Raw genomic sequence first — 21,920 nt, 5'->3', positions numbered from 1 at the left:
ATCTTTCCGTTCTCAAGTATGAAACAACTTTTAGAAGGAAAAAAAGCTGAGGCACATAGAAGTTTGCTTGACAAACTGGAAAAGTAGTTTGCTTGACAACATAGAGACCCCAAAGCCAGACTGAGAACTGAGGTTTTCAGTTGGCCATCTTTTCACTAAAAAGAAGATACAGAAGAGTCAGTTACAGGGACCAGAGGAAATTAAAACCCTTAGGGTAAGAGAAAAGGAAACTGATTCATACGAAAACAAAAAGAGGAGACAGGAATTGAGATTATAGGAAAAAAATGATTTATCCTATTTTAGAATCGGTAACACAGTAACTCACTTTTTAAATACAAAATTTTTCCAGAGTTCATTGATTTTGATCTGCAGTCCTGGCTTGTTCTCGGCATTGTGATGGTTTCTCTTACAGATGCTTGATGGCTTCTTGCTCAGCCCACTGGCTCTGGCAGGTACTAAAGGTTTGATCTTGGTTGTAGAAAGATTGTCCACAGAACTGGATTTATACAGCCCAGGAATCTGAAGATTAAATGCTTGTTTTAATACTACTGTGTTAAAACAAACTACCTTTAATCTCAAACTTTATACACTGAAACAAAATTATTTATAAACTGGAATAAAAATAACCTATAATCAATGTGCAAAAGTGGGTTTAGGTCTGCAAAACTTACATAATATTTTTAACAGGTGATCCATGTGCCTAAATTCAAGAGTTACAAAAGAAAAGACAGAAAAGTGAGTCTCTCTTACTTCCTCACTGCCTTTAGGCAATCGCTATTACTGGTTTCCTGTGCAATGACTGAATTCATTTACACACACACCTCTCACGACTGGCAGCGTACTAAAAACTGCATCATACCACAATGTGCACTTTTTTTCTTGCTTAATATATCTTGATTTTACCAAATAATGTATCTTGAAGATTTTTCCATTTCACATGGAGAACTGAATTTTGTTTTGAATAGGTTGCTTATCTTTTCCATTGTATAAATGTACCATAATTTATTTAAACAGATTTCTACTGACATTTGAGTGGATCTATCGATTTTTAATTGAGGTATAATTCACAATATTGTATTAATTTCAAGGATACAGCAAAGTGACTCAGTTATATACACACATATATATTCTTTTCAGATTCTTTTCCCTTATAGGTTATCACAAGATACTGAGTATATTTCCCTGTGCTATACAGTGAGTGAAGCGAAATCGCTCAGTCCTGTCCAACTCTCTGCGACCCCCGTAGACTGTAGGCCATCAGGCTCTTCCGTCTGTGGGATTTCCCAGGCAAGAATACTGGAGTGGGTTGCCGCGGACCTACTGCTATACAGTAGGTCCTTGTTATTTTATATAGGCAATGGCAAACCACTCCACTACTCTTGCCTGGAAAATCCCATGGACGGAGGAGCCTGGTGGGCTGCAGTCCATGGGGTCGCTGAGAGTCGGACACGACTGAGCGACTTCACTTTCACTTTTCACTTTCATGCATCGGAGAAGGAAATGGCAACCCACTCCAGTGTTCTTGCCTGGAGAATCCCAGGGATGGGGGAGCCTGGTGGGCTGCCGTCTATGGGGTCGCACAGAGTCGGACACGACTGAAGTGACTTAGCAACAGCAGCAGCAGTGTGTATATGTTAATCCCCACACCTAGCTTATATCCCTACCCTACTTTCCCCACTATCCCCTATGGCAACTTAAGTTTGTTTTCTATGTCTGTGACTCTATTTCTGATTTGTAAATCAGTTCATTTGTATCGTTTTTTAAAAAAAGATTCCATGATTAAATGATATCATATGATATTTGTCTTTATCTGTGCCTTGAATCCATTGACTTGTATGCTGCTGGAAATGTGGAGCCATTACAGTTTTGTTACTGTTTTTTTTTTCTTAGGACAGTATGAGTGTGGTAATATATATAAAACAAGGACTTAAAATTGATGAACCTAGTAGAGGGTGTATAAAGAATGGAAAGTTTCACACCTGAAAGATGCAATATTAAATTAGGATGTTGGTGATAGGAAAAAAGGAGAGCAAGAAATAAGACAGAGAAAGAAACAGGATTTAGATAGGTATAAATGTCTTGATTGTTTTTCTTTAGCCCTTGAAAAAGAAGGATCCAGCTGGAAGTTATAAAGAAAGAGGACAACCCTAAGATTTTGAAACTAAGTGACCCAGAGCAAATATTATTACAGCTAAGTGCTTTAAGAAGTACTGGTTATAGGTTAAAAAAGAAAGATGAGTTTGATATTATATACTGAAGATGGACACCAGGGAGCAAGAGGGAAGGTTCATCTGGGGAGCTGTCACCAAAAAAGAAGTGACAGTTAAAACACTGACAACGGAAATCTGAAAGTATAATAATAATAAAAAGATGATGGTTGAATGTCCAGATGTAACTTCTTTTGAGAAAGTACTTTCTACATCTTTAGTCCTATCACTGCAAATAATTTTAATATCTTTCCAGACTTTTTACCATGATTATACAAACATGGGCTTCCCTGGAGTTTCAGATGGTAAAGAATTTGCCTGCAGTGCGGGAGTCCAGGTTCAATCTCTGGGTCGAGAAGATCCCCTGGAGAAGGGAATGGCAACCCCCTATAGCATTCTTGCCTGCAAAATCCCATGGACAGAGGAGCCTGGTGGACTACAGTCCATGGGGTCACAAACAGTCGGTATGACTAACACACACACACACACACAAACATGTACAATATGCGTATTTTCAAGCATTTAAGCAAATAAAAACACCATGCTACACATATTATTTAATAGCATTGTTTCCCTTTTCATTCAAAAATAATATGGACATTTTTACAACACAGGATCTGTTTGAAAAAGTCTTTCTCACTCAGAGATTTTGAAAAGAAACTTATATTTCCTGTTGGTTCAGCTAGTATCCATCTGCAATGCAGGAGACCTGGATTCGATCCCTAGGTTGGGAAGATCCCCTGGAGAAGAGAACAGCTACCCACTCCAGTATTCTGGCCTGGAGAAGTCCTTGGACTATACAGTTCATGGGGTCCCCAGAAAGTTGGACATGACTGGGTAACTTTCACTTTATATTTACATATTTTACATTTATATCCTTAATATCTTTCAGGTTTATATTTATATAGTATGAGATATGACCTTCTTTCAAACAGATACACTAGATCACTTATTAAAAAGATTTGTAAAGTTTCTATGCTTTTACAAATAAACATTAGAAAGTAACGTATTAACTATATAAATATAGTTTTCTTATATAAGAAAAATAATATATGCCCACTAAAACCAACAAAGAATTTAATGTATTTCACACCCTTATTTTTTAGATATTTAGTTTTCCCAATTTTTCACTATTGCAACCAATGCAAGAATAAGTAGTCTTGTATTTAAATTCTCATTATCTCTTTAGGCTCAAGTTCTAGAATGTACTTACTGGGTTAAATTATTTAAACTCTTTCAAATTGCTTTCCAGAAATGGCACAGCAATTCCTATTCTCCTAAATATGATTATCCTAAGTAATTATTATCCTACTTAATTAATTATTGGGATAATTAATCATACCAATAATAGGATTATGTTATATTAAATGTGATTATACAGCACTTTATACCCTTATAAAATTCAGTAAATTAAAAACTTTTGGAAAAATAAGAGGTAAGAAATTATATTTTATTACTTTAATTGGTGTTATTTGATTACTAATGAGGTTGAACGTGCTTTTATATGTTAATCATCCACTTGGGCTTTTTGCTTTTGTCATCTCTGTTCATTTCTGTTGGCCGTTTTTAAGTTAGGAATTAGTATTTTGATATTGGCAAGATACTTAATACATAAAATGGGCTTTTGACTTTTGAGCTTTCACTATGCAGTAACACAAATATTTATATAGTCTGATTGAAAAAAGCCCTTGACTTATCAGGGACCCAGTTTCCAGAAGGCCTTTTTGCAATACACATCAAAGCTTTACACCATACCTGCCCTTGGACCAGTAATACCACTCCACAGAATTCATGCCCATGAAAAATCAGGAATGTGTATAGTACTCAAACGTTTATCAACAAAATCTTCATTGCAGTACTGTTTGGTATAACAAAAATTTTTAGAGTAAAGGACAAACATAAGATTAGTTAAACCCACACCATGGCATATTTTAGTCATTATAAGTAATGTCACTTAAGTACATGAAATAGATCTTTATATACTATAAAAAAAAAAAACAGGTTTCACAACTTAAACACCTATTAGGTTGGCCAAAATGTTCATTAGGTTTTTTCCATAAGATGGCTCTAATTGCTTCCTTGTCTATAACTTCATTTGAAACAATTTTGTTAGATCACATTGTGACAGCTTTCATATTAGTGTGCTTTAAAAAAAACCAAAATTAGTGAATTTCTGTGCAGTCATTTTAATATTGAAGATGGGATTTAAAAAATATTTTTGGCAATATTATACTTTATTATTCCCTGATAACTCAGTTGGTAAAGAATCCACCTGCAATGCAAAAGACCCTGGTTTGATTCCAGGGTCAGGAAGACCTGCTGGAGAAGGGATAGGCTACCCACTCCAGTATTCTTGGGCTTCCCTTGTGGCTCAGGTGGTAAAGAATCCACCTGCAATGCAGAAGACCTGGCTTCAATCTCTGGATTGGGAAGATCCCCTGGAGAAGGGAAAGGCTACCCACTCCAGTATTCTCATCTGGAGAATTCCATGGACTGTATAGCTCATGGGGTTGCAAAGAGTTGGACATGACTGAGCAACTTTCACTTTCATTTTTCACTTTTCATTCCAAGAAAGGTAAAAAGGACGAAGATCCATGGTCAGGTAGACCAATTCAAGTTGACAGTGATCAAAGGGAGACATAAACTGAGATCAAAGTTATACCACACAGGAGATAGCTTGCTCATATACTCAAAATATCCAAATCAAATGTTGAAAATCATATGCACCAGTTTGCTTATGTTAATTGCTTTGAAGTTTAGGTTCCACATAAGTGAAAAAAAAAACCTTCTTGACAGTATTTCTGCATGTGATTCTCTACTTAAACATAATTAAAACATTCCGCTATAAAAAACAAATTGTGACAGGCAATCAAAAGTGGAGACTGTTCAACAATGTGGAGCAGAAGAGATCATGGGGCAAGTGAAATGAACTACCAACCATATTGAAGGACAGTCTTTATCCAAGAAAGTGATGTGTATATGGTGGGATTGGAAAGGAGTCCTCTATTATGAGTTCCTTCTGGAAAACCAAACAATTAATTCCAACAAGTACTGCTCCCAGCTGGACCACCTGAAAGCAGCACTGGATGAAAAGAGTCAACAGAAAACGTATAATATTCCATCAGGATACCACAAGGTTTCCCTGGTGACCAGGCAAAAACTTACAGCTCGACTGGTCTTCTGATTCAACTGCCACATTCAGATATCATAACTCCGGATTTTCATTTATTTTGGTCTCCATAAAATTTTTAAAATAATGTACCTGGAACAATTCTTTACTCAAAATGATAAAAAGTTTTGGGAAGACGGAGTTACGAAGTTGCCTGGAAAATGGCAGAGGGGAGTGGAACAAAACAATGAATATGTTGCTCAATAAAGTTCTTGGTGAAAATGAAAAACTTGTCTTTTATTTTTACTTAAAAATTGGAGGAACTTTTTGGCCAACCCAATACAAATCAAGTACAAATATGGTCCGAAAAGATTTGAAGGTAGACATTTTTGTGTAAATAAGAATACAGGCACTTTGAGTTTTAATTTTGCTTATATTCCTATTTCCTGGTAATAAGCATGCCCTGCTTCTGAAATCTAAAAGTAATTTAAATAAGTGTTTTACCTTGTTTCTTAGAAGCGTGTCTTTCTTCGAAAAATGAAACAAGTGTAGCTTGGATTTCTGATTACCTTGTTTATCAAGTGGCGTAAAATTGCAATCAGATTCCTAGATCCCCAAGATCGAAAAATAAAGCAAAATTAGATTTTTACTATTAAGATTTTATGACAACTGACCAATATTCAACAAAACATAGAACAAGTAAATTGAGAAAAATCGGTGTAAATAAAATGTAACTTCTCAGAAGAAAAAAAGTATTAAAAACATGAAATGCAATAAAAGAAAATTAATGTGGAAAGAATGATCTTTGCCAGTTTCACTACAGAAAACTAGTAAGAAATTTCAGCTGGAGAAGTAAATTGTATAAAATATAGATTAAAAAGCTCTAGGTGGGGTCTCCAGAACCAGAAGGAGCACACAGCTCTTCTTAAAATTGAAGGTGTTTATGCCTGGTGGCTGAGACAGTAAAGAATCTGCCTGCAATGCAGGAGACCCAGGTGTGACTCCTGGGTCAGGATGACCCCCTGGAGAAGGAATGGCAATTTACTCTAGTATTCTTGCCTGGAGAATTCCACGGACATAGGAGCCTAGTGGGCTATGACCATAGGGTCACAAAGAGTTGGACACGACTGAGCGGACATATACCTGAGATGAAACTGACTTCTATCCAGGCAAGAGATATGCTTCTGTGTGTACAAAGCAAAGAACAAAACCAGAGTAATCTGAGGAAGGGCATCTCATGTTCATGGGAAAAATGGCATGCTTCATGCCAAATTTCTAAGCAACCTTCTTGCTTAAGCCAGTGGATACAGAATCCATGTGATGTTGTACCCTTTCAAGGACTTTGGAAAGTAAATAAATAAATTCAGGAGACTTTACATTTCTGCATTTTTCAAGAGGATTTAAAACAATAGATATTTATCTTGGGATTCTACATAGCATTATATACTTACAAAGCAATCCAAAAGTCAAAAATATTCCTTTAAAATTTGGATTATAACTTACAGAAGCACTAACATTCCTTGCTCATAGTAGTGATGACTCTGGGTTATGTTGTTTCTTAAAAGAAAGATCAAGAGTAAGATCCTAAGATTAATTAATCTCAAACAGGGTTAATGAACTCAATGAACATAAGAGTATATGGTGTTGCTTTTCACAGTGAACTACCAATGGAAATCTCCAATGCATTTTCTTCAGAATCATATAATCCTTTTATCCTAAGAGAAATCTGCCATATCAAGTGGCAAGAGATGATTTAATGAATGATTCTTAGTTTAGTTTGTGTGATTTTTTTTTTTGGTGAGGGGAGAGAATTTATGTTTCTGTAACTGTAAGCACAAAAATGATTGCCCAGAAGACAGACATGCGGAGAGTTTTGTCAGCATGACGAGCCCAAAGGCTGTGAGCTGGTAAGCCTTCTCAGTAAAACATGCTAAAAGCTTTACAAAGATAGTAAAACAGGAAGATGTCTGCTGGAAAAGGAACAAAAATACCCCAAAGGAGTTCAGAGTACTTGAAAGTATCCTCACAAATAGATGGTGATTTTTAATGAAAGATGTTCAAGAAACAGCAACTTCGATGGAACCCAAATAGTGCCACGAGAAAAATGCAGTAAGACATGGAAAATGAAAAAGATGACATTAAAATGGAGGCTCATATAAAAAGAAACAGTCTTCGAGACCAGTATGGATGAACTGAACACAAAGTGAGTGAACAGGAAAAGAGAAGCAAAAGCCTCAAGGGTTTGGTTTGGCATTTTGTTGTTGTTTAGTTGCCAAGTCATATCCAACTCTTTTGCGAACCCATGGACTGTACCCCACCAGGCTCCTCTGTCCATGGAATGTACCAGGTGAGAGTACTGAAGTATGTTGCCGGTTCCTTTTCCAGGGGATCTTCCTGACCCAGGGATCAAACCTGCGTCTCCTGCATTGCAGGCAGATTCCTTACAGTTGAACCACCAGGGAAGCCTCTTTTATTTAAAAAACACTACATGGAATGGATTTTGGATTTGAATACATTAACTGATTCCAGCTTTCTTTAAATGAAAACAATTTGCTTCCACATTTTAACTAGGCTTTTTCTTTGAGTCCAACACAACTCAAGTTTCCTTTAGGAACGTGAATAAAAATATTTTCCTTTTGATAAACACAAGATATACTGATTTATTGGGTGCAGTGATAAAGAATCCGCTTGCCAATGCAGGAGACACAAGAGATGTGGGTTTTCTTCTGGCCAACTCTGTTATCTTAAAACGTAAATTATGGGAGTGGGTCTGGTGAGGTCTTTGCAGCCTCCAGACATTCTTTGGATTCATTGGAGAGTATATAACTCCATTGCTAATACTAGCAAAGGGGGTACTCTTTTGCCCCCTTCTGATGCCTATGTCAGAAGCTTTCTCTATCTCCTTTATACTTTAATAAAACTTTATTACACACACACACACACAAAAAGAGATGTGGGTTTTATCTCTGGGTCAGGAAGATCCCCTGGAGAAGGAAATCACAACCTGATCCAGTATTTTTGCCTGGAAAATTCCCTGGACAGAGGAGCCTGGTGGGTTACAGTCCAGGGGGACTCAGAAGAGTTGGACACAAGTGAGCAACAGACCACAGGTACACAAGGACACTGGTTTATTAGACGTTTAATATTCAGGATTATCAGACCTCGAAATCCTGTCAAATATTACCAAGGTTATAATTGTTCTTACAACTTGGTAACCATAGCTGTGAACATAAAATGAAGTCTGTTAAATTAGTAAATTTGAGATAACTCAGATTTAAAGAATGCTCTTATGCCATCATGTCATTTTAAAATATGACATCACTGGGTCTTACGAGTAGTAGTTATTTGGAGCTTTGATTTTATTTACTTAAGAATAAAGCTATTTTATGAATAAGAAAAAATGACTAGGATGCTTTTATTAATTTAAACAGAATAACATAAAACCCTGTACATTACTATCTTGTTTTGTCATAAAGGGGACTTTCAACAAGAATAATAAGAGTAGAAAATATATATATTTCTTAAGTATTAAGACAAACACCATCACGTTAATAGGATCATTTAGTTATAAGGTTTCAAACATTGTCTGAATTCAAGACTATATTAAGGATTTAAATATTAAATTTATAATAACTTCAATAAGCTTATCATTCTTAGGTCTTAAGTATTTCACAACTTGAGATACTTAGGTCTTAAGTGTTCCACAACTTGTGTTCCACTGTGTGAAACACATAGTGATGATTCAAGATATATAGCTAGATTAAAAGTATAAGAGTCTAAAATATGAAAAGATACAGAGAAGCCCTTCAGATGAGTAAAACATGAACTTTCTACACAGTAAGGTCGAGAGTGAAAAAACCAATTATCTCCGTAACACAGGCAAAATTTCCTCAATTATCTGATTAACACCCTATGTCTCTTATATATGAATTTGAAAACAAAGGCTTCAGAATGTGACTTACCTCTGAATCTGAATCCTTACTAGAAGGCTGAGAAAGTTTTGATGCATTTAAATTGTGTGGTGACAAGTCCATGCTTTCCTGAGACTGTGAAGACCAACCCACATCATGTAAGGGATGTGATTCATCACTTGACTCATCACTCTTCAACGGAGCTACATCAGACATCTCAGTATTCTCAGGCAGAGAGGTGGAAGGATCACTCTTTCTACGGAACTGCTGCAATGCTGTGCTTGGAGAGGGGCTCGGAGTTCTTGAAAAATCTCCAAGACTTCCAGACCAACTGAAACAACTTCTTAGTGTCCCCAAGGTGGGTGGTGAGATGGTCCTCGTGAATGTGCTGGTCTTAAAAGACTGAGACTCTTCAGCCATCACAGTCACATCATCTGGAATCTGCTCACTGGAATTATGCGATACACTGGTATCAACCAACTTCTTGTCCTCTAGACAATCTGGTTCACCTCCATTGGTTTCTTTATCTGTGACAGCAGTTTCAGCTAGAGGCTGGCTGCTTGCTTTCTTTGATATACAGTCAGCAGAATCCAGAGAACTGGAAAAAAACCTAACAGAAAAAAACAATGGAAAGAATGCAGAAATGTTTGGGTTTGCTCACGACGGTGACAACATTTATAATGGAAAGATGGTCGCTTCTTTTTAAAAATAAATACATTAATTTCATAAATAAAGGCAAAATAGATTTTACACATGGCTGATCCATCTGCCAATGCAGGAGCCATAGGAGCTGTGGGTTTGATTCCTGGGTCGGGAAGATATCCTGGAGCAGGTAAGAGCAACCCACTCCAGCGCTCTTGGAAAATCCCATGGACAGAGGAGCCTGACCGGCTACAGTTCATGAGGTCAAAAAAGAGTAGGACACAACTGAGCAGACATGCATGACACTCAAATATTTGAACAAATGAAGAAATAAGAAACAGAAAGGATACTTAATAACTACTGTCTCTTATTTTGTAAATTGAATACAAATTAAATAAGCTAATTAAAATACAAGTAAAATAAATTAGCTATTTACCTCTCATTTTAGCTTAACTCCTAGTAGTAAACCATCTGGGAACTTGTAGTAGCATACTAATCTACCAAGCTTTTTATATACCCTATATATTTCTATACTATTTTAAATATTGAGGTTAAGACTTTCAAATCAATTACTAAATTCAATATTACTAAAGAGGTACTACTTACTCAGGGTAGTAGCTTTAAAAAAGCCATTTTAAAAACTCCAATATAAATGAAACAAAGATTGCATCATTACTCGGAAGGATGTATTCAAGTAGCATTTTTAGGTTTAAAAAGGAAATACTACAGCGTATGATCAGTTAAATATGAAACTTACAAAGAATGTACCTCCTTAATAAACATTAGCTCAAAACCAAAATGATAAGCTGAATATTTACTAAATGCTTGAGAGTAAAAATCCTCTTACCTTTTCATCAAATCATAGCTCATGTGTGTGGGTATAAGGCAGAAAGGAAGCAGCATGTGAAAGGAAAAGTCTTATTTGGTTTTTCTTTGAGCAGAAAACATCAGCTCCTTTTTCTGATCACATAGTTCATTTTTCAGCAAACAATAACCTCTGTGACATCCAAACATTTTTCTATGTATTATTTCATAGGTAAGAGAAGTTAGAATAACAGAGTCCAAGGTTGTAAAATTAATCAGCTAAAGAACAGAGGATGATGGTTGGATGGCATCACCAACTCAATGGATGTGAGTCTGAGCAAACTCCAGGAGATGGTGAAGGACAGGGAAGCCTGGTATTCTGCAGTCCATGGGGTCACAAAGAGTCGGACATGACTGGGTGACCAAACAACAACAAAGAACAGAATTAAAACCCAGAACCCCTCCCAGTTGATGGCAGCTTCTTTCCAAATAGCTTGTGGTGTTAACTTAACTGTTAATTATATTTCTAGATCTCAAAAAGTAAATATGCATTATTCTAGGATAAGTATCTATATAATATAGATAAAACAGACGTTCAAAAGACAGACAACTGGAGACAAACTTTTGCATATTTAATACACTTCCTGTTATGTTACATTAAAAAGAATGGGGTGGGAATGACCACTGGCATATATATTAGTGACTGGGCACCTGTGGCAGCTGTCTGGTTCACATAACTTCTGCTAGTTTTGAAACAGTCAAGATAAAACACAAATTTCAAAAATTTCTCCAAATGACAGAAGTCAACTTTCTAGAATGTATAAAGCAACACATATCATCTAGAAACCCATTTTCCATTTTTGCGGCCATGTTTTCATTATTGCATTGTTAACAAACACCGTTAATGAGGGTGTTAACTCTTCCTTTAACAAAGGAAGAATCAAAATGATCATTTCACTGCACTGTGAATGTTTCCTTGAGAAGATCTGATGGGAGAAGGGTTTGACACATTCCCTAAAGGGAGCTTAGGGATTACCAGTGGTTCATTCTTTCATGACCATCTCCCATCATCATGGTTAGGCAAAATTGGCTGAAACCTAATTTATTAAACTTGAAAAATAAAAAAAAATCACATTCTAGGTCTTTTGGAGAAATACAGAAGCTGATAAATTTTCTTTTTCTTAAAGTTACTAATCCCTGTTTCTAATTGTGGTACCACTATCTGAAGTCAATGAAACAGAGGTATTCATTGTATGTCTATCATCTATTGGGCACTATTTTATACACTTTACTTACGTTAATAATTTAATTCTATCAGTAATCCTAAGATTGCTATACTTGAAGAAACTGAAGCACCCAGAAATTAATTTGCCCAAGTCAAACATCTCATGAGTAAACCCGACAGGATTCAAAATCCAGGTGGTCTAACCCCAGGGTCCAAATTCCTAACCCCTAAGTAATATTGACTCTTCAAATTCTTATCTTCACTAGCAGCGACTGTGACAACAGCTATTGGCCCTCTAGAATCCACTCTTCACAGGGTGTTTCAGAGTGGTCCACCTCAGGGGTCTCCAACCTCTGGACCATGGACTCATACTGGTCCGTGGCCTGTTTGGATCCAGGCCACAAAGCAAGAGGTAAGCGAAGGGAGGATGAGCAAGTGAAGCTTCATCTGTATTTACAGTAACTCTGCATTGCTCACATTACCACCTGAGCTCTGCCTCCTGTCAGATCACTGGTGGCATTAGATTTTCATAGAAGCGAGAACCCTACCGTGAACTGTGCATGTGAGCAATTTAGGCTGTGTGCTCCTTACGAGAATCTAATGCCTAATGATCTAAGGTGGAACTGAGGTGGTGATGCTAGCTTCGGGGAGCAGCTGCAAATACAGATTATCACAAGCAGAAATATACAGAGATCATAATAAATCACATGCTTGCAGACTTATATCAAAACCCTATCAGTGACGGCAAGTGACAATTAAGATGCATCTGGTGGCAAGCTTTATAGTGGTAAGTGAGTTGATATACTTCAGTTGTACATGTACATCTGGTAGCAGGCTTTAAGTCAGAATCCAATGCTTATTTTTAGTTCATGTGTGGCCTGCCCATTATTTTCTTTACCACCTCTGATTCTTTGCCTTTTTCCGCCCTGCACACTTGTCTCAGTCAGTTGTGGTAAGCCCACAAGCTAACCCTAGTGAAAATGAGTAAAAAACAAACAGTACTGGAGAACTTCTTTGAAAAGAGGGAAAGACCCAATGATGAAACAGCAGAATACTCTAAGACTGCCAACAAAAAGAAACCTGCTTTTAAAATACCAAGAGTCCTACTTAAATTATGGGTTCATTGAAACATGCAATTCACATTCTCCAAGCCTGCTTTGTATAATATATGATGATTGGCTATCTAGAGAAGCCATGAAACCTTCAAAACTACTTTGCCACATGGAGACCAAGCACCCAGGATTAAAAGACAGCCTCTGGAGTTTCAAAAGAAAAAAAATGTGAACATGAAGAATAGAAGCAATTCTTGAAGGCCACCACTTCATTAAATGTGTCTACACTGAGAGCATCATTCTTAGTGGCTGACTGCATGGCTAAAGCTAAGAAGCCCTTTACTCTGGGTGAGGAGTTGATCCTGCTAAGGACATTTGTCATGAACTCTTAGGAGAGCCTGCAGCTCAAAACGGGGCATGGGTTCCTCTTTTGGCTAGCACCATAACTAGACAAACTGAGGAAACAGCAGAGGATATTAGGGCATAATTGTTGGAGAGGATTAATGAGTCACTGTGGTATGCAATCCAGGTCGACAAGTCTACCGATGTTGACAAGGCAACAATGCTTATTTTTGAGTGCTCTGTTTTTTAGGAGGATGTGCATGAGGATATGTTATGTGCACTTCTGTTGCCAATCAACACCACAGTTGCAAAACTATTCAAGTCTCTGACTGATTACATATCAGGAAAACTGGTCATTTTGCGTTGAGATATGCACAGACAGAGTGGCTACCATGACTGGACAGCTTTCTGGTCCCACTACATGGGTCAAAGAGGTCATTTCTGAATGTAAGTCTGTGTACTGTGTCATCCATAGAGAAATGCTGGCTAGCTGAAAAGTATCACCTGAACTTAATGTTTTGCAGGATGTGATGAAAATAATTACACTAAAGGATACACCTTTAAGTCAAGTCTATTTGCACAACTCTGTGAGGAGATGGACACAGAGCACACACGTCTTCTCTCATACACAGAAGTGAGGTGGCTTTCTAAAGGTAGGTCACTGGCTAGAGTTTTTGAGTTACGAGAGTCACTCCAGAGATTTCTTTTAGAAAAACAGTCACCACTGATAGCACATTTCAGAGAAACAGAAGGGGTTGCAAAACTTGCTTGTGTGACATATTCAACCTGCTCAGCAAACTCAGTCTGTCACTTCAGGGGAGAAAAACTGTGTTCAAGTCAGCAGATACAGTGGCTGCATTCAAAGCGAGACTGGAATTATGGGGGCGACGAGTGAACACTGGGATTTTTGACATTTCAAACATTTAGCAGAGATTTTGAAAGAGACTGAGCCAGGGCCTTCTTTTTCCCAGCTGGATGTGTGATCACCTGTCTCAGTTTTCAAAAGAGTTTGAGCATTACTCCCCTACCACAAAAGATCCCCAGACTGGAAAGGAATGGATCTGCGACCCATTTGTGAACAAGCCAGGTGAACAGACTTTGTCTATGCTAGAAGAGGATCACCTGCTTGAGATCGTAAATGATGGTGGCCATAAAAGTATGTTTGAGACAACTTCAAACCTCCATACGTTTTGGTTTAAAGTCAAGGCGGAATAGCCTGAGATTGCCACAAAAACACTAAAAAGTTGGCTTCCATTTCCAACATCCTAACTCTGTGAAGCAGTGACAGCAACCAAAACAAGATTATGGAGTAGACTGGACATAAGCAACACGCTTCATGTGTCACTGTCTCCCACCACCCCCGGGGGGGACCATCTAGTTGCAGGAAAACAAGCTCAAGGCTCCCACTGAGTGCACTCTCCAAGAATGCACCCATTCTGCATTATGGTGAATTGTATAATTACTTCATTATATATCACAATGTAATAATAGTAGAAATAAAGTGCACAATAAATGCAGTTGTGCTTGAATCATCCTGAAACCATCCCCTCATCCGCTTTATGGAAAAATTGTCTTCCAAGAAACTGATCCCTGGTGTCAAAAAGGTTGGGCACCATTGATCTACCTAAACCAGGAATCAAATCATAACCCTCTCCTGATTAAAACCTTCTAAATGTTTCCTATCGCCCTTAAAGACTCAAAGTTCCTTAGGTTGGCTCACAAGCCTTTCATGAACTGGCTTCCTTATTTCTCCTCCTTCATCATCTACATTCCTGCTCCTTTTTCATTCTTTTTCCAATTTACATTGTGGCAGAAGTAAAAATAACAGTGATCAACAGCAAATAGTTGCCCCATGCTCTACACTGCTGCTCACCTCCATACCTCTGTCCAAGTACATGAGTCTGCTGGTAAAATACCTGGCTCCATTCTTTATCTGCTTCACCCACAAATCATTTAAACCTAGGTAAGAGCACCTTCGGAGAAGGCAATGGCACCCCACTCCAGTCCTCTTGCCTGGAAAATCCCATGGACGGAGGAGCCTGGTAGGCTGCAGTCCATGGGGTCGCAAAGAGTCGGACACGACTGAGCGACTTCACTTTCACGCATTGGAGAAGGAAGTGGCAACCCACTCCAGTGTTCTTGCCTGGAGAATCCCAGGGACGGGGGAGCCCGGTGGGCTGCCGTCTGTGGGGTCGCACAGAGTCGGACACGACTGAAGCGCCTTAGCAGCAGCAGCAGCAGCAAGAGCACCTTACGTGCGCCCCTTCCCTCTCACCCTTTCCAATCACTGTCTCAGCATTAGATGCCCTCAAAACACCTCATGCATGATTTTGTCACTGTACTTACCACACGGTATGGAATAATTTTGTTACTGACCTATTTTTCCAACTAGGAAAAACTACTCATTTCTCAAGAGCAAATCCATGTCTCTCATTTCTGTAACCCAGCACCTAGTATTATATCAGATTATCAATTAATATGAGAATTACACAGTCATCTGTATTTAAATAGATTTATAAAAGTATGTTGTGAAATTATATTTAACTCTTAAACAAACTAAAAAAATAGAAAAAAAGAAGATGGATCCTCCCTGCCCCCTTGCAAAGTAACAGAGGGTATTCTAATGCAAAATGCAATAAGGTCCACAATTCTTATTTTAGCTCTGTATCAGGAGATAACAAAAGTAATAGAAGTCCAAGTGGAACCAAGGCAATACATGATAAACTGGATTAAGCCAAATCCTACACCTATCTCATTAGATTCAATGCTATTCATAACAATTAAAATAAACACCAACAGAGTATATAATCTAATAGACACACAACATTCTATAGATGTAACAATACCTGCTTCTGGTGCCTGGAACCACAACTGCACCACTTTCTTCATTTTTCTTCTGTAAAAATGTTGCAAATTTGTTTCTTGTTGTAGGTGGTGTGCTTAAGGTTTTTTTAACAGTAGTTCCTTCTAGGAGGTCAGGCATAAACAGTTCAGGAGAGTTCAATGACTTATCACCTTCACAACTATTTCTCTTGATCTTCTTTGTAAAGGAAGTAGAATATTGATCCAACATATCATCTTCTGACAGCTCTTCTAAATAAAAATAAGATTATTTGCAAATCTTTATTTCATGACTAGTTAGAGATTTGGTCTCAGTTTCACAGCCTATGTCCTATTGCCCTAAAGATGAAGTCTTTTTTTTTTTTTTTGATTATGCATCAAAAAAGAAAACAATGATTTTTTTTTTAAAAAATGCCCTTGGCTGTGTTTTACTGTTTCAAAGTTAACTATGATTTAATGTCAATTATTTGTATGAATTTCAGGATACAATCAATTCTGCAAGGCTCCACACTCATTATACTATTTGAATGCTAAAAAAAAAAGGGCCTAATTTTGAATGCAAAAAGAAAAAAAAAGAAAAATTAAGTGAAGTGAAAGCCACTCAGTCGTGTCTGACTCTTTGCAAACCCATGGACTATATAGTCCGTGGAATTCTCCAGGCCAGAATACTGGAGTGGGTAGCTGTTCCCTTCTCCAGAGGATCTCCCCAACCCAGGGATCGAATTCAGGTCTCCCTCATTGCAGGTGGATTTTTTCCTCTTCCTCTACAGAAGATGAAAAAAAATATTGTAGGATCCCCAGAAAGCCTTCACCAAGAAGTTACACTATGCTAACCTCATTTTCTTTTTATGATAAGGTTGTTAGACTATCTATTTGGAGAAATTCATAGATTTAGTATATCCTGAATTGATCAAGACACTTCAGTGTCTCATATTATCATAGTGGACAATGCAGAGCAAAAGTTATTATATATTAGTTACATGAATTTGCAGCGAGTTGAATAGCCAGACAGACTACTGGTGACTATTAGTCTGAAAGGAGGTCTGTCTCTACTACAGGGCACTAGATTTCCACTAGAACTAATATGTGATTTTAGTAAGTTTGAAAACACAAGATTAATATACAAAAATCAAGTGTATTTCTATATACTAACTATGAACCAAAAATTGCAGTTAAAAATATTATTTATAACAGCATCAAAAATCTGAAATACAGGGATAAATTTGACAACATATGTGCAAGACCTGTACACTAAAAAAAACTACAAAGCATTTCTGAAGGCTTAAACTAAAGAAGACTTAAAGAAATGGGTCCAAAAACTTGATATCATTAAGATGTCAATTCTCCACAAAATAATCCATGCATGTGTCAAGTCGCTTCAGTTGTGACTGATGTGACCCTATGAACTGTAGCCCGCCAGGCACCTCTGTCCAAGGGATTCTCCAAGGAAGAATACTGAAGCGGATTGCCATGGTCTCCCCAGGGGATCTTCCCACCCCAGGGATCGAAACTGAGTCTCAGGTCTCCTGCACTGGCAGGTGGGTTCTTTACCACTAGCACCACCTGGGAAAATAATCTATAGATTCAGCTAAGTCCCAGTCAAAACCTTAGCAGACTCTTTTTTTTTCTTTTTTTAAAGAAATTGACAAGTTGATTCTAAAATCTGCATGGAAATGCAAAGAACACAAAAAAGTCAAAACAAGTTTTCAAAAGAACAAACCTAGGGACTTACATTACCTGATTTCAAGACTGACTATAAAGGTACAGTAATCAAGACAGTTTTTCTGGCATAAAGTAGGATGAGACCAATGGTACAGAATAATAGAGCCCAGAAAGAGACCTGCACATATATATGGTCAACTGACTGTTCACAAATGTGCCAAGACAATTCAATGGAAAAAGGATAATCTTTTAAACAAATGGTGTTAGAACAACTGAATTGCCATATACAAAAAAAAGTGAACCTTGATCCTTACCTCACACCATATAAAAAATTAATTCAAAATGGATCAAAGGCCTAAATGTAAGAACTAAAACTATAAAACTTCTAAAAGAAACAGGAAAAAAATCTTAATGACCTTAGATTTAACAAAGACTTCTAAAACGTGACCAGTTCTCACCAGTATTTCACAAAAACAAAATACATACCACTTCTTGGTCTTTTTACAATGGATGACTTCCTTGGAAGATTTAACCCTTTAGTACTAATCACTTGTTTAATGCCCACAGTACTTGGATTTTCCTTCACCTTTGTAGTATCTGAAACAATATCCAGTTCACGTCTAGGGCAATAATTCCTATGCCAAATGCTATTGATATTAGATGATTTTTGACATGCTTTGTCAGTCCAACTATGACTTCTTGATTGGGTAGGCTAAAGTAGTAAAAAGAAAAAGGTTACTTAAAGAAGAAAAATGGTTAAATCATTTCCCTCTGTATCAACATAAATTACAAGCAGATAAATAAATTACTCCTTTGAACTTCTGATGACATATCCATCCTCTAATAACACTTTCTACTTTGCTAGTCCTATTTGCTGTTGAGTTGCTAAGTCATGTCCGACTCTTCTGCAACCCCATGGACTGTAGCCTGACAGGCTCCTCTGTCCATGGGATTTCCCAGGCAACAATACTACAGTGGGTTGCCATTTCCTTCTCCAGGGCATCTTCCTGACCCAGGGATCAAACCCACGTCTCCTGCATTACAGGTGAATTCTTTACCACTGAGCTGCCTGGGAAGCCCCTTTGATAGTCCTTTTATTTTCCATTAACTGTGTCTTGTATTCCTAGATCTGTTTTTCTCCTAATGTGGGTCAAGCAAACTTGTTAGATCGTTTTTAAGAAATAAAAAATATATCTTCCTAAGATAAGCAGTGCAAGAAATAAAACTACACTTGAAGAAGTATGACCAGAAAAAAAGTACTTTTAAAATTTGAGTAATATTTCAATATACAATATTTAGTTTAATAATCATCTAGCAAATAAGCCTCTAATTACTGACATATCCTTTACATAGGATCTGAAAATTAAAACCATAAAATTATATATTTAATCAACTATCCTATCTTCAGAACTTGGATGAGCTCAAATGGAAACAATCTTATTTACAAAACAATAGTTTCTTTAGTGGACAATATCTATGTATTAAATAGGCAAGTATTAGTGAGCAATACCTATGTATTAAACAGAAAGCTATTTTGGTCTACACTGAATCACGCATAAAACTTTCTCTGAGAAAGAGCTTATTGACAATAAAGATTGGTAAATAATTATTTTTAATGCTAATACAAGTTATTCACAATAAATATATTTTAGATGACAATGATCTGCTAAAAGGATGTCAATGATACTCTAATAGAGTAGAAGAGGCAAAGGGAAAAATTAACAATGGTATAAAAAATGCTGGTACTAAGGATGTGAGTTCCATGTGACAAAAGTCCCACTAGAATTTGGAATCTAATCTTTCACTTAAAGAAAGGATTAAATATAAAAATAAATAAAAAACAAGGTGACATTATTCATAATATATCTTAAGAATGAACAAGAGTCAAGAATTAACTTAGAATCATTGAGAAAAAAGGTATAATAAAAACAGCTTAAGCAGTATAGGTCGTGGCATTAGATCTCATTGATGGTTTCATTAAAAAAAAGAGAGAAATAGGAGAGTAGAAAATCTGATTGGGAAGAAAACATTTTAGATAAATAATAATAGTTAGCTTGATGTATAATTAGTGGTTCTGAAAGAAAGGTCCTCATGAAATAAAAGATCTGATAAGGATTTGGTCTCATGAAGGATGGCCATCTTAGTGATCCATAACATTCCCAATGATATCTGAACATTTTCAATACAACCAATTGTTTTTTTTTTTTTTTTCAACCAATTGTTTTTGAGTTTCTGAGACAAAGGAAAAGCTTGAGAATCATTATCGAAATTATATTAGTATCAGTAATTCAAATGTGTAAAGAAGATAGCAGAATAAAGACTTTTCAGTCCCTTTAGTCTAGAAACTTACAATTATAAGGTAAATAAGTCACACAGCTGTAATGTACAGCACAGGGAATACAGTCATCCCTTAGTGGCTGCAGGAGATTGGTTATAGGATCCTTTCAGATATCAAAATCCATGATGTTCAACTCCCTTACATAAAATGGAATAGTACTGTCAGCCCCCCACATCCATGGGTTCTACATCCAAGAATTCAATCTAATTGGATCTGTGGTTGGTTGAATCTGCAGATGCCCACAGATCTGGAGGGCTGTATAGTCAATAATATCGTGGAACCTCCCTCATGGTCCAGTAGTTAAGACTCTGTGCTTCCAATGCAGGAGGCATGGGTTTGATCCCTGATCAGAAAACCAAGCTCCCTCATGCTGGCATGGCCAAATAATAATAATAAAATTATAATAACTCTATATGGTGAAAGATGGTAATTAGACTGATCATGATAATTTATTAATGTATATAAATATTGAATCACTATGTTTACACTTGAAACTAATATGTCAATAATAATTCAATAAGAAAAAAAATCACGCCCAAACCAATAAGAAACAAATACAAACTCCATCTGCAGAAAAATTAGGAGATATCTGTGACTTCCAAACCACAGTGAAGACAAGGGTATAGACAGAAAAATTTAAAGAACCTAGCCCAAGAAGGGAGGGGTAAAATAGGGGTAGGAGATTAAGAGGGTACAAACTATTAGGTGTAAAAAAGCTACAAGGATATACTGTACAATACAGGGAATATAGCCAATATTTTATAAGTATAAAGTATAACCCTTAAAAATTGTGAATCACTATGCTGTACACCTGAAACATACATTATACATCAACTGTATCTCGATAAAAAGATAAAAATAAAGAACCTAGCTTAAGAAAGATCAAACTCATGTGTCTGCAGAAAAGAATGATGCCAATTCCACATACAGAAACTTAGAGAAAGACTTGAACCAAGTACCACGGAGGCCGCAAGTAGGCGGAGGGCTGAGAAAAGGATTATATGGCTCCTGGGCCCTCATCTTCGATCTGTCCAATATGGTCAATTCATACCCATATGCCTTCAGAGCAACCAGACCTTTGAAACCCACAAACAGTAACATAAAAACTTCAAAAGGTGAGAAGATCCATTTGTCTAAAGACAGGGATCAAATGCAAGGTTAAATATTGAATGGTGGGATTAGCCCTACCCCTTCCTAAAGAAAGAAAAGAAAGTTAGTCACTCAGTCATGTCAGACTTTCTGTGACCCCGTGGACTGTACCCACCAGGCTCCTCTGTCCATGGGATTCTCCAGGCAAGAATATTGGAGTGGGCTGCCATTGGGTTGAGATCTTCCCAACGCAGGGATCAAACCCAGGTCTCCCACATTGCAGGCACTCTTTACTGATGAAGCCACTAGGGAAACCCACCCCTTCCTTGTCCACCCCAATTTATTTTCCCCATCTTGCTCTCAAAATGTTTACCTAGCTAAGTAGAAATTGGAGGATCCCATTTTAGAAAAAAGAGCTGTACAAAGAAAACATGCTGATGTTTGAGAAATTACAAAACAAAGCCAGCTTGTTGCTAACCAGTTCAACCAAGAGTAATAAAACCCAAGACTATAAGCCCCACTCATTTACACAAAGCTTCTTAAGCTTCTCAGTGCCTCTCCCAAATAGGAACAAACTGACAAGAAGCTAGGTGTTAGAAAAGTCTCCACCATAAAAGAGAAAAGCCAAAATCATAGGGAAAAAAAAAAAATCCAAAGCTAACAGAAATAATGCAGAGAAGAAAATGTATAAGAGAAAT

At 37.1% G+C, this 21,920-nt stretch overlaps 1 protein-coding gene across 3 annotated transcripts in view; it reads right to left on the bottom strand.

Moving 5' to 3' along the window:
- Window positions 1–21,920, bottom strand: part of EXO1 (exonuclease 1) — a 37,569-nt gene that overhangs the window by 2,709 nt on the left and 12,940 nt on the right. For 2 of the 3 annotated variants that reach the window (XM_043485766.1, XM_043485767.1), the window contains 5 exons: window positions 18,282–18,507; window positions 16,139–16,385; window positions 9,279–9,837; window positions 5,821–5,922; window positions 326–519 (listed from right to left, as the gene is read on the bottom strand). In XM_043485766.1, coding sequence (XP_043341701.1) covers window positions 326–519; window positions 5,821–5,922; window positions 9,279–9,837; window positions 16,139–16,385; window positions 18,282–18,507 — 1,328 coding nt within the window. The remainder of the gene's footprint in view (window positions 1–325; window positions 520–5,820; window positions 5,923–9,278; window positions 9,838–16,138; window positions 16,386–18,281; window positions 18,508–21,920) is intronic. The other variant, XM_043485768.1, reaches the window with a different exon arrangement.

Source organism: Cervus canadensis, chromosome 13 (assembly GCF_019320065.1).
Source record: "Cervus canadensis isolate Bull #8, Minnesota chromosome 13, ASM1932006v1, whole genome shotgun sequence".
In the NCBI taxonomy this organism is placed as follows: domain Eukaryota; kingdom Metazoa; phylum Chordata; class Mammalia; order Artiodactyla; family Cervidae; genus Cervus; species Cervus canadensis.
This window is presented reverse-complemented; position numbering and strand designations above follow the sequence as displayed.